The 11864-nt window shown below is 40.9% G+C and overlaps 1 protein-coding gene across 2 annotated transcripts; it reads right to left on the bottom strand.

Moving 5' to 3' along the window:
- Window positions 1-4531: 4531 nt before the first annotated feature.
- On the bottom strand, window positions 4532-11750 carry LOC110486616 (transcription factor 20). 2 transcript variants are annotated; one of them, XM_021558358.2, is made up of 6 exons: window positions 11332-11750; window positions 8400-10430; window positions 8065-8158; window positions 7923-7972; window positions 7572-7643; window positions 4532-5849 (listed from the first exon to the last, which is right to left on the bottom strand). In XM_021558358.2, exons 2-5 carry the CDS (start codon window positions 10425-10427, stop codon window positions 7602-7604), a joined length of 2214 nt encoding a protein of 737 aa, XP_021414033.2. In that variant the 5' UTR covers window positions 10428-10430; window positions 11332-11750; the 3' UTR covers window positions 4532-5849; window positions 7572-7601. The 2 variants fall into 2 exon arrangements, with proteins under 2 accessions (XP_021414033.2, XP_021414035.2); XM_021558360.2 differs by lacking the exon at window positions 11332-11750 and adding an exon at window positions 11058-11303.
- Window positions 11751-11864: the final 114 nt, after the last annotated feature.

Here is an 11864-nt window from a genome sequence, read left to right as displayed (position 1 = left end):
GAAACAGCATGCTTTGCATCAGATCCTGCAACCTCCATTTATAATATGCTACAAGCAGGCCGTATGATTGCTCTGGACTCCAGAGAAGTGACATGATATACCCCAAGTTGATATTGGCTGCTAACATGAATGAATTTCAGCTATAAATGCAGGTACAAAACGCAGTTCTGTAGTCTATATTGCGTTTTGAAAATGCATCACTGTTTATGGCTGTAATGACAGGCTACATTTGTACAGCGACTGTGTGGGCATGTCCGTGTGTAGTACACATGTGTTTACGTTGGGGTCACAGGTTTTGTACCAGTCCTTAATCTGGGTCATGGGTCAAAAAGTTTGAAAACCACTGGGACACATGATAGTGACAACAAATGGAGTTGGGTTGGATAAAGCCTAGTAATGATAGGCTACAGTATTTCAAATGGAGTTGGGTTGGATATAGCCTAGTAATGGTAGGCTACAGTATTTCAAATGGAGTTGGGTTGGATAAAGCCTAGTAATGATAGGCTACAGTATTTCAAATGGAGTTGGGTTGGATATAGCCTAGTAATGGTAGGCTACAGTATTTCAAATGGAGTTGGGTTGGGTATAGCCTAGTAATGGTAGGCTACAGTATTTCAAATGGAGTTGGGTTGGATATAGCCTAGTAATGATAGGCTACAGTATTTCAAATGGAGTTGGGTTGTATATAGCCTAGTAATGATAGGCTACAGTATTTCAAATGGAGTTGGGTTGGGTATAGCCTAGTAATGGTAGGCTACAGTATTTCAAATGGAGTTGGGTTGGATATAGCCTAGTAATGATAGGCTACAGTATTTCAAATGGAGTTGGGTTGGGTATAGCCTAGTAATGGTAGGCTACAGTATTTCAAATTGAGTTGGGTTGTATATAGCCTAGTACTGATAGGCTACAGTATTTCTTATCTTCTATGATGACTGGAATTGTGTTGGTCATTGTTAATAAGTGCAGCATTTATTCCAGTTCAAAATAGTTTAGCAAAATACTTTACTCATCAGATTGTGCTGCTTTCCTCTGTTCTTGTAATAATTGATGCGGGATATTTTTGGGGGAAGATACTTTTTTTTTCACTGACCCCAAATGGTCTGTGCAAGGCCCTGTTGTGCATCTTTTATTTTGTGGCCCTCGGTGATGAGATTCTGAGTGACCTGCAATGGCATTGTGCTGCTGTGCTGAGCTGCTGAGATAGTGGGAGGGATTGTGATCGAATGAGCCTGTCAGAGTCCTGGGAGCTGAGATAACACTGCGCCCAGAGCTAAGGCTGCTGCATGCACGGAGAGAGGAAGAGGGAGTGAGAACGAGACAGAGAGAGCGGGAGAGAGAGGAGAGAGGAAGAGAGGGAGGGAGATGGAGAAAGAGAGTGAAAGAGTGAGAGAAGTGTGGGCCTTAGGCATAAACATTATAATGAGACAACTTAGCATGACAGCTCTCCCTGTCTCTCTTAACTTAATCTCTAAGATAAACAAGCGATTATTTATCTTAGATACAGCTAAAACGCTTGTCCTAACAAAACACTTGATACAGAGTTAAATGATAGCTCTCATAGGTCACTCCATTCACTGAAATGGCCCAAAGTCAAACAAGGTTAGCAATTATGAGGCTGGCATTTTGCTGTGTTTACAACTTACGCCTTTCTTATACCCAGTTAACATTTGAAAAGGCTTTTATAGTGGAACTGCCCTAGTTACATCATCATCTGATGAGTTCTACTGGGTTTACAACCTACGACTACGTTATATGAATATCTCTTATACCCGGTCACAGCATTAACTGATGTGTCAACTTGTTGGATTCCACACATTGGTGATAGAGGACAGGGGTTGGGGAAATACTTACAGGATACTGTAGGAAAAATGTGAAATGTCATGGTATTTATGCAAGAAGCATTATTTCCACAATGACTGAAATACAACCCACATTATGTTGGATGGTGCAAGTGTTTCATAATTGTCCAATGAGGCATAATACATGTTTTGTATTTTCCACCAAACTCTTAAGCATCTGTCATCTTCAGACAGACATCCAGCATCATCAGTCGCCTACAGGTGTAGGATCTTAATTTGATGTATATTGTCACAAGAAAATAATCTAGCCAAAAGTATGCTACATGAAAAGTGCTGCTGTTAATATACGTTAATACCTTCGGAAAAGTATTCAAACCTCTTGACTTTTTTCACATTTTGTTGCATTATAGCTTTATTCTAAAATGTATAAAATTGTTTTTTTCCCCTCAACAATCTACACACAATAGCCCATAACGACGAAGCAAAAAAATTGTATTGACATTGACATTGACATATTAAAAGTAAAAATACTGAAATATCAAATTTACATAAGTATTCAGACCCTTTACTCAGTACTTTGTTGAAGAACCTTTGCCAGCGATTACAGCATTGAGTCTTCTTGGGTATGAAGACTCAAGCTTGGCACACCCATATTTGGGGAGTTTATCCCTTTTTTCTCTGCAGATCATCTCAAGCTCTGTCAGGTTGGATGGGGAGCTTTACTGCACAGCTATTTTCAGGTCTCTCCAGAGATGTTCGATTGGGTTCAAGTCCGGGCTCTGACATTCAGAGAATTGTCCCCGAAGCCACCCCTGCATTGTCTTGGCTGTGTACTTAGGGTCATTGTCCTGTTGTAAGGGGAACCTTCGCCCCAGAGGTCCTAAGCGCTCTGGAGCAGGCTTTCATCAAGGATCTCAAGGATCTCTCTATACTTTGCTCCGTTCATCTGTCCCTCAATCCTGACGAGTCTCCCAATCCCTGCCGCTGAAAAACATCCCCACACCGTTACGCTGCCACCACCATGCTTCACTATAGGGATGGTGCCAGGTTTCCTCCAGATGTGACACTTGGCATTCAGGCCAAAGAGTTCAATCTTGGTTTCATCAGACCAGAGAATCTTGTTTCTCATGGTCTGAAAGACTTTAGGTGACTTCTGGCAAACTTCAAGCAGGCTGTCATGTGCCTTTTACTGAGGAGTGGCTTCCATCTGGTGGCTTCCATTGGTGGAGTGCTACAAAAATGGTTGTCCTTCTGGAAGGTTCTCCCATCTCCACAGAGGAACTCTAGAGCTCTGTCAGAGTGACCATCGGGTTCTTGGTCACAACCCTGACCAAGGCCCTTCTCCTCCGATTGCCCAAGCTCTAGGACGAGTCTTGGTGGTTCCAAACTTCTTCAATTTAAGAATGATGGCCACTCTGTTCTTGGGGAACTTCAATGCTGCAGAAATGTTTTGGTACCATTCCCCAGATCTGTGCCTCGACACAATCCTGTCTAGGACCTCTATGGACAATTCCTTCGACGTCATGGCTTGATTTTTGCTCTGACATGCACTGACAACTGTGGGACCTTATATAGACAGGTGTGTACCTTTCCAAATCATGTCCAATCAATTTAATTTACCACAGGTGGACTCCAATCAAGTTGTAGAAACATCTCAATGATGATCAATGGAAACAGGATGCACCTGAGCCAAATTTTGAGTCTTATAGCAAAGGGTCTGAATAATTATGTAAATAAGGTATTTCAGTATTTTTTTTTGCAAACATTTCTAAAAACCAGTTTTTGCTTTGTCACTATGGGGTATTGTGTGTAGATTGCTGAGGATTTTTTTTCTCAAATCCATTTAGAATAAGGCTGTAACAAAATGTGTAAAAAGGTTTGAATACTTTCTGTGTGTTAGTGTGGGTTTTCAGCAAATTTATGTAAATCACAATGTTCATCGGTACTTCCTGCAGTGCAGGAGCATTCTCAGCAACAAAAGTGCTCAAATTAAGATCCTACATCTGTATGCTAAGAGATCAAACTGTTAGCATATGGAGCTGCCATTCCAAATGGCTGTCCATGTGTAAACCCTTGTAATGAAAGGCAGCTAAATATAGTCTCATCTTCCATGGGTAGGAAATACAACAGCTGTTTGAATATTCCCTGTGAAATTGGCTGCTTAAAATGCAGATTTGCTCAGTTAAACCCTCTTCCTGGAGACAAAGCCACAGCTCTCTCACACAGGAATGGGATGCCCGTCTATTTTAGCAGGTGGGAACACGGTTATATTCTGAGTTCAACAAGGTGAGATATGCTCTGTGTGCACCACCCACCAGGTCAGGATGACACCCAGTTAAAAGTGAGGCAGACACGCGCAGTAAAACATTGAGAGCAGATTATTCCTGATAACAGAGGTAGAGGAATAGAAGAAAAGGTCACAGAAGGCGTCTGAACAGTTTGCAGAAGAATTATTCATACAAGGAGAGGGTGAGTGGTTCAACATGACAGTAGCAGTCTAGAATAGGGCAGTTATCGACAATTACTGTACTTACATAAAGAGAACATAAACAGCACGGATACATCCAGACTTCCCTTTGTTGAATGCAACACAAGTTCAACATATGTTCGAGCATTTTTTATACAGAATATCTTAACCTAACCTGTCCCACTGAATCACGGCTACTGAATCATGGATACCTCTAATAAAAGAGATGAATTATGATAAAAATTATCACATCTTAAAACAGGTGACGTACACAGGAATGTCCGATTTTATTCAAACAGGTGACAAAAAGGCAACAGTTACAAGCTGTTACAGACAATTAATTCCATGTGTCAGCCATCTCTTCCTCACACATATGTAAGACTGGAACACCCATACATTTCCTTAATGGACTGCATTAACAGAACCCAGTATAAAATCATAATCTCTGGAGCCAATGATATCAGGTCAAATTCAAAATCACTTCACACTGGGCACAGACGTCAATGCAACGTCTATTCCACAGTGGTTCAACGTAATTGAAATGACGTGGAAACAACGTTGATTCAACCAGTGTGTGCCCAGTGGGTTGAATGTACCAACCTTTGCAAACTTTGTGCAAAACAGACATTGTACCTTTTCCTCATTGAGCAGCACTACCACCATGTCAGCTGAACATTACATAAATAAATATGCACAACATGATTAAATCATAAATAGAAAATAAATATGCCTTTATGACTGAATTTAGATAGGCAGCCAAATTCTGATATTTCTTTTAACTAAAATGGTCTTTTGACCAATCAGATCTGAACTAGATCTGATGCGAAAAGATCTGAAGTGATTGGTCAAAAGACCAATTAGTGGGAAAAATATCTGAATTGGGCTGCCTGTGTAAGCGCAGCCACAGAAGCCTTTCTGGAGATCCATCACTTCCTCTGTTGCCCTTTAGTTCCGAATGATTACCAAAGCATACCACCAGGATAATCTGAGATGCAAAAATCCTTATAGTAACGTACAGAAATCTGAATTTCAAAGTAGCAATCTTGCAAAACAAGTCATATTATCAGGGGAGTGACTGGTTGGCCTTTCAATCACTGTTAATTAGGATGAATACTGAACTCAACTATTGTCCTCTCAAGGTTCCTATTAAATAAAGGTTCCTATCAAATAAGGAAACAATAGCAAGTCTGTCACACATTGTGAACACAAAAACATGTCAATCGTCAATTCAGTATTAAAAGGTAAAAAGACCAACATAGATATAAAACTTAAACAAAATAAAACATTTTGGTCTTTCAACAAAGCAAACAGCACAACAAAACCTGGCAACACAACTCTCAAGCTTCCACAGTGGAGATGGGCCAAAAAGACTACGGCCATCTGCAGGCAGACACACAATAAGAGCATTTGGCTTCACTGGTACAATCAATTCAGAATCATTAATAATACTAAAGTAACATGGACTCAATGTAAACATTCAAGAGATAAAAGAAAACATGAATAGAATGTTGCAGTTCTTCCACAGCCTCTTCTCTGGGGTGAAGGAGAGTATCTATCCGATGGCTGCTGCCAATGGGGTTTAGCTGTCAGGGAAACACAAGGGAACAGTGATACTGTTATAGAATTGGACAAAAATAATCAGTTGCTCAAGTTTACAGTACAGCTATATAGTAGCTAGGGTCACACACTGAAATAGACATGGGTGTGAAAGTACATACTTTCTGCACCACATTCACTCATTTATCTCGGGCTAAAATATATATTTTTACAACTGCAGAGAACATCAAATTAGTTTCAACATGGTAGGCTATGAATGTTAACCCAGAAGCCCTTGCAGCAGATTGAGGATATTCTTTTAGCACAGTTGGCAAATCAGTGTCATTTCTTTTTCACACCTTGTCCTGCCAGGGTCCCAATCACTAGGTAGGTTCTCATGTTCCACACAGCTCATCTCACTGAGGGAAGGTCTACCTGCACTCATCAACAGCAGAGCGACTGGCTGTACCTCTAAACCTTCCTGTTAGGATTCTTATATGGAATTCAAACCTCTTTAAACTTCAAAGTAATTATCATGGCTTTTCTGACATTTCTGTGCACAATCCCTGTCAAACGGACACTGTAGATTGTGTGTGTGTTCCTTAATCAACTAATAATCCAAATTGAATTTGGAATCCTCTAGAGCAGGGGGTGGCAGGTTTGAATCCCTGAGCCAACTAGGTGAAAAATCTTTCAACGTTTTCCCCTTGAGCAAGGCACTTAACCCTAATTGCTCCAGTTAGTCGCTCTGGATAAGAGCGTCTGCTAAATGACTAAAATGTAAATGTTAATGTTCCCAAACATTTTAGCTTTGCAATCCACCTTAAGTGTTTGAGCTGTGAAAAAACATACACAGACAGAACAAGTCAAAAATACAGTATAAAAACAATAAGTAAAAAAATCTAATCTGGCAGTGGAGAGAAACATTTTACGTTTTGAAGCTAATTTCCAGCAATTCTACACATTTTGCCGTGAAGTTTAAATAAATGTTGCTTTATAAAGAAGATGTTGTTCTGCAATTGTATACATGTTGCAATGGAGCTGGGAGAAAATGTGGCAGATCTTAAGCACATTTCCTGCAATTCTACACATTTTGACAGATTAGTGCTGTATTCCTACAGCTCAAACATTATAACAAAATCAATGGGGCCTGGTTGTCTAGCTCAAAGATTATAGGCTATTATTTACAAATATGTAGGTCCATTATATTTTCTACATATTTTCTTTTGGTTTTAATAATTTAAATTCACATAAAGCATTTTTCTATCCCAAAAATGTATCATCAATTTATTTACATGTTTTTTGGTAAAAATGCAATGGACAAAAAATGTAATCCCACGACCCACCTGGACCCCTGCCACAACCCACAAGTGGGTCCCGACCCAGTTTGGGAACAACGTGCTCCAGAGGATCATTAGCACGAACTTGTTTGAGTTAGATGTCACTTTGAACAATAGTCAAATCTTACCCTAAATCCTGTTTTAAACACACTGTGGGTAAAGATGCTCAACTTATTTGTGGAGAAAACAATTAAATCAACACAGTCTTAGGGAAGCCTAGCTGTTCCAAACACTAAAACAAGCTCTAACATGATGCACAATCACAGATCTCTCACAGTCTGACTGATGAGCATCAATGACTAAATACCGTCCTGTTTACAAATAAACCCGGAGCTCTTCCAAAGGACACACATCTATAGTTAGTACATTTTAAACCGTCTGGTCTCACATGATGAATGTAACATGTCAAGGGCATAGAAAATCACATACCTTCCATGGTGTCCAATTCCTTCTCTCCTGTCATCTGTTTTCTGGCATGTTCACACCTCTGAATGATTTATTCTGGAAAGGACAAAAGTGCAATATTTCAGAAACACTGCGCTAATAGCCTAGATCTCAGATCAAAAAGTAATGATCTTTAGGCAACCCTATATTTTAAGGGTCCATAATAAACCATTTATAAGGCATTTACAAACAGTTTGCTCACCATTTATTAATCATTACACCTACATTTGTAAATGTTAGTAAGATAGCTATTCACAAATGTACATATATTTCCTTAAACATTCTGTGTTTTGTTATTTTACCAGGTACTGCTGGAATGACAACTGCTACATCTACCTTGTGCTTTGGACATCTCATGGAGAAGTTTTCCTCATTAAGCACACAGCCTGCAAAGATAGATAGAAAATAAAACATTTAGTCAACACAATGTTTCTTCATTGACATAATTGTACATAGGCAGAGCAGGACAGCTTCCCACCTGACTGAGCTGCACAGCAGTAGTGGTACTTATTGGGGCACCCTTTCTGGAAGCAGCCCATGGTTGCACCTGCTGCGTGGCATGTTGAACACACCTGGAAAAGAAAGGACATGTAAAAAAGCATGTTTGCATAAAGCTGTATATGAGAGGCCAAGGAAACAGTGAAGGAGAAAGGCACTGTGTGTTACCTAGTCACAAGCATAATGGTCCTCTGTCTATCTGAGCTGCTTCAGTTTGACCTTATTCAGTTATGTTCTCATCTATGTTGCACTTGGAATACGCAAGCACAAATGCACATTATCTCAAACAAAGAGGTATCGTTGAACTTTACTCACTGTTTCTTGGGCGAACCGAACAGCCTCCTCCAAGCCGTAGAGCTTTCCTTTAACCAAGAAAACACCTGTGGACCATATGCCACAGTCCTCGTGGATCCAGCATTCATTGGTGTTGTGGGGCACCACAGGCAGACTGTGGCCATCCATCACGCAGCCATTTGTTCTGAGCTTTTTGGCTGAAGGCAATGTGGAGCTTTCACTATCACTGACTGTGATGCAGCAGTCATCAACTACAGCATTGCTCAGTTCATGTAACCCATTCTCCCCTACCTGACCACATAGGCCTATCTTACAATCTACAGACAGTTCACTGTCCTTGAATTCTTCCCTCTGGGCCTGCTGTTTGCCTTGTTCCTCCAAAGCAGGTTCAGTTGGATAGTAAGGTCCGTGTAGGTCCCCTAGGCCCACAGCATTAGCAGACCCACCACACAGGCAGCACACCATTAGGGGCTGACACTTACTCTTTGAGCTGAGGCGACCCAGACGATAACAAGACGTCTTAGGAACGACACCAGACAAAGACCCAGTTGGTTGTTGTTGCTGTCCTTTGTTCCGCGTCACATCCTTCTCCTCCTGCTGATCGTTGATCACTGTACAAGCAGAGTACTCCCTCTGCTCCATGTGCACAAAAGGGCAAAAGTCCTCTGATTTACTGGCCCTTTTGTCCTGTTTGTAGTTTGCATATTTCAGCTTGATTTCTGCCTCTTCATGGGAGAACATGGAGGATGAGCCGGCTTGTTTGTGTTTCTCCCTCCTCCGTTTTGTTTTACTTGCTGCTGCTTTTCTACTACTTGAGGCCTGCTTTGCTGGGCTTCTCTGGTGGGTTTTCTGCTTGGTTCCTGACCTTTTGCTCCAGGGTGAGGAGGGCTTTGTCCACTCCTGTTGGGTGTCTTCCACATGTGTGGCCTTGGTCCTTGACTCTGTAGCAGGTGATGATCCTCTCTGTAGCCTTCTAGAGGAACGTAGGCTCTCAGAGGGGTCCTGTCGAACTGTCCGACGGTCCACATCAGAGTCATCAGATTCTACGACACACCTGTACAGGTAGACAGTTGGCTGTAACCAAGACTCATCCTCTGAACTAGATGACTTCTCTTTTGAGTCCATTGTGTTGCCAGAATGTTCCTTGGGTAATACTCTACTTGAGTTTTTGGTATGTAATTTTGAATGATGGCGAGTGACATTGTTGATGAGTTTCTGAGAGCTGACCCCAGGCTGTATTGTTCTAGGATGTGTAGAAAGGATTTTTTTTACAATATTACTAGCTTCACCTGTCAGACTTTTCTCATTTTGAAGACAAACAGGTAAAGTGTGAATCTTTTTCTTTTCATTGGTGATGGGAACTTCAATGACATCACTATCATCACTTGAGATATCCACAGGAGCCCTGACATATTTCCCATACACAGCGGCTAATTCCGACAGGTTAAGAACAGGTTTTGCATTCACTGACATCTCCTCTGTGCTTTCAGATGAATCCTCTGAATATGTATTGTCAGGACTGGGGCAACTCAGTGTCTGGGGCAGTAGAAAACAACCTTTAGCTTCACCCAAAGAGACAGCGCCAGGGGACGGAGAATCCACTAAGGGACTAACAGATCCCCTGTCTAAATAGTCCTGAGGTGAGGGTGCTTCCTTAGAACTGGAAACAAGCAAAATGACATCAGAGTCACTCTGACTCTCGTCTCCCTCAATACTTTCAGAAATGGGACTCTCTGCATTTAGGCTCTCTGTAGGGTGTGGCTCGTACAACCCTGAGTCCCGTAAGCTTCTGTCCATACCATTATGTAAAAGGGGGGAGCGAACACAAGTCCTAGTCCCGTAGGAAAGTCTGACACCTGTGTCTGTTAGTGTTTTCTCAGAGAGGAGCTGCATGCAGGGCATGGACACATGGTCATCAGTGATGCTGTGCCAGCTGGGCTTCTTCATTAGGTCCAGAACCTCTGTGGTCCTGGGATTCAGATGACTCTTCCCACATCTCTTTGAGAGATCCAAAGCCATAGGATGAGGGTCTTGAGACGACAGCTCCATAACCTTAAGACAAATACAGTCACAAAGACGGTTAAGCCCATAGGTTCTTCAGTAGGCAAACTTCAAACCTAGCCTATATAGGTAGGATTTCAAAAGCAGCTTTTCTACACAATAGCTACAGACGTAGGATTTTACTTTGAGGCAGTTTGCTACAGCAGGAACATTATCATAAAGCAACAGGAAATGTGAATTATTAGCTATGTGGATTATAATCAATGAACATGTTTTGTAGGGATTGGTACGTTTTTGATTAGGGCAAATCATGTCAAGACATTTTAAAGCTAAATTACAAACGTTAGAAGCCTTTAAAAACCTTGAATACACTATTAAGTTTGTGTTTCCTGCCGTGCAGGAAATTTCTCAGCAACAAAGGGTGATCAAGTTAAGATCCTACATCTGTACTATTAATGCATCACTATAACAACAATTTCTCGTTAAACCAAGCATTAATATTATTATTGATGATTATTAATTTGCAACTCGTGACAGCAAATTCAGTCTACAAAATGTAATGTCGCATTGCGTGATACCATTTCGAGATAGAATCAATTTCTAAAATATTATTTCTTTCTAACGTCGTTACTAGAGAAAAATGGGAGCTGCCCGTTCAACGTAGTACCGGTTACCTACCCTTCGTCGTTCCTTGCTGCAGGTGAGTGCACTGATTACGATAGCTGGTTAGTGGCTAGCTAGCTACTTGCATCCAGGCCTTTGTAAACAGTGTGTAAACAAAGCCGCAATATAACCACAGCTAACGTTAGCCAGCGACTGTGTTGACAACCCGACTTTAGCTAGCTAGCTGGAGTTAGCTCGCTATTCATCCATAATAACATGCGTTATAACAAACATGTTGCCGAGGACCCATTATATTGGAAAATAGTTGTAAATAAACTATTTTACCTACCTTATAGAAATTAATAAAGTAAGCTGAAGGGGTGCTCCCTTTCCAAAAAGAGCATCTCGTAGTTTACTTGCATTGGTAAAGAACTCAGTTGGCAGCTTGTGGTAAACGGGCAATGCATTATGGGAGATGAGAGTTTTGTCAGTTTCATTTGATGTGGACCTGAACAAATATTTTATTAATAATGATAAATGTATGAATTTCCATTCATGATAAAGATGTTAATTTTTTCGTTGTAAAATAAAATATAATACATTCATAGAATATTTTGTATATTTCCCTGTCCTCTGACGATTTGATTATGTGATGATTATTCAGTAGCAGACTGATAAAAGGTCACACAATTATTTAAAATAAATCAATTTAATTTATCATTAGATTACTTGACATGGCTTGCTTCTGAAGCTAAGCAGTGTTGGTCCTGGATGGGAGACCAGATGCTGCTGGAAGTGGTGTTGGAGGGCCAGTAGGAGGCACTCTTTCCTCTGGTCTAAAAAAAATATCTCAATACCCCAGGACAGGGATTGGGGACACTG

The sequence above is a fragment of the Oncorhynchus mykiss genome, chromosome 13 (assembly GCF_013265735.2).
Source record: "Oncorhynchus mykiss isolate Arlee chromosome 13, USDA_OmykA_1.1, whole genome shotgun sequence".
NCBI lineage: Eukaryota > Metazoa > Chordata > Actinopteri > Salmoniformes > Salmonidae > Oncorhynchus > Oncorhynchus mykiss.
This window is presented reverse-complemented; position numbering and strand designations above follow the sequence as displayed.

Excerpts from the sequence above, each read along its gene's own strand:
- LOC110486616 (XM_021558358.2), bottom strand. The coding sequence starts at position 10,427 with ATGGAGCTGTCGTCTCAAGACCCTCATCCTATGGCTTTGGATCTCTCA. Across the intron at positions 8,159-8,399 it reads TTCGGTTCGCCCAAGAAACA|GTGTGTTCAACATGCCACGC; the intron begins GTGAGTAAAGTT and ends TTTCTTTTCCAG. Across the intron at positions 7,973-8,064 it reads CTGCTGTGCAGCTCAGTCAG|GCTGTGTGCTTAATGAGGAA; the intron begins GTGGGAAGCTGT and ends CTATCTTTGCAG.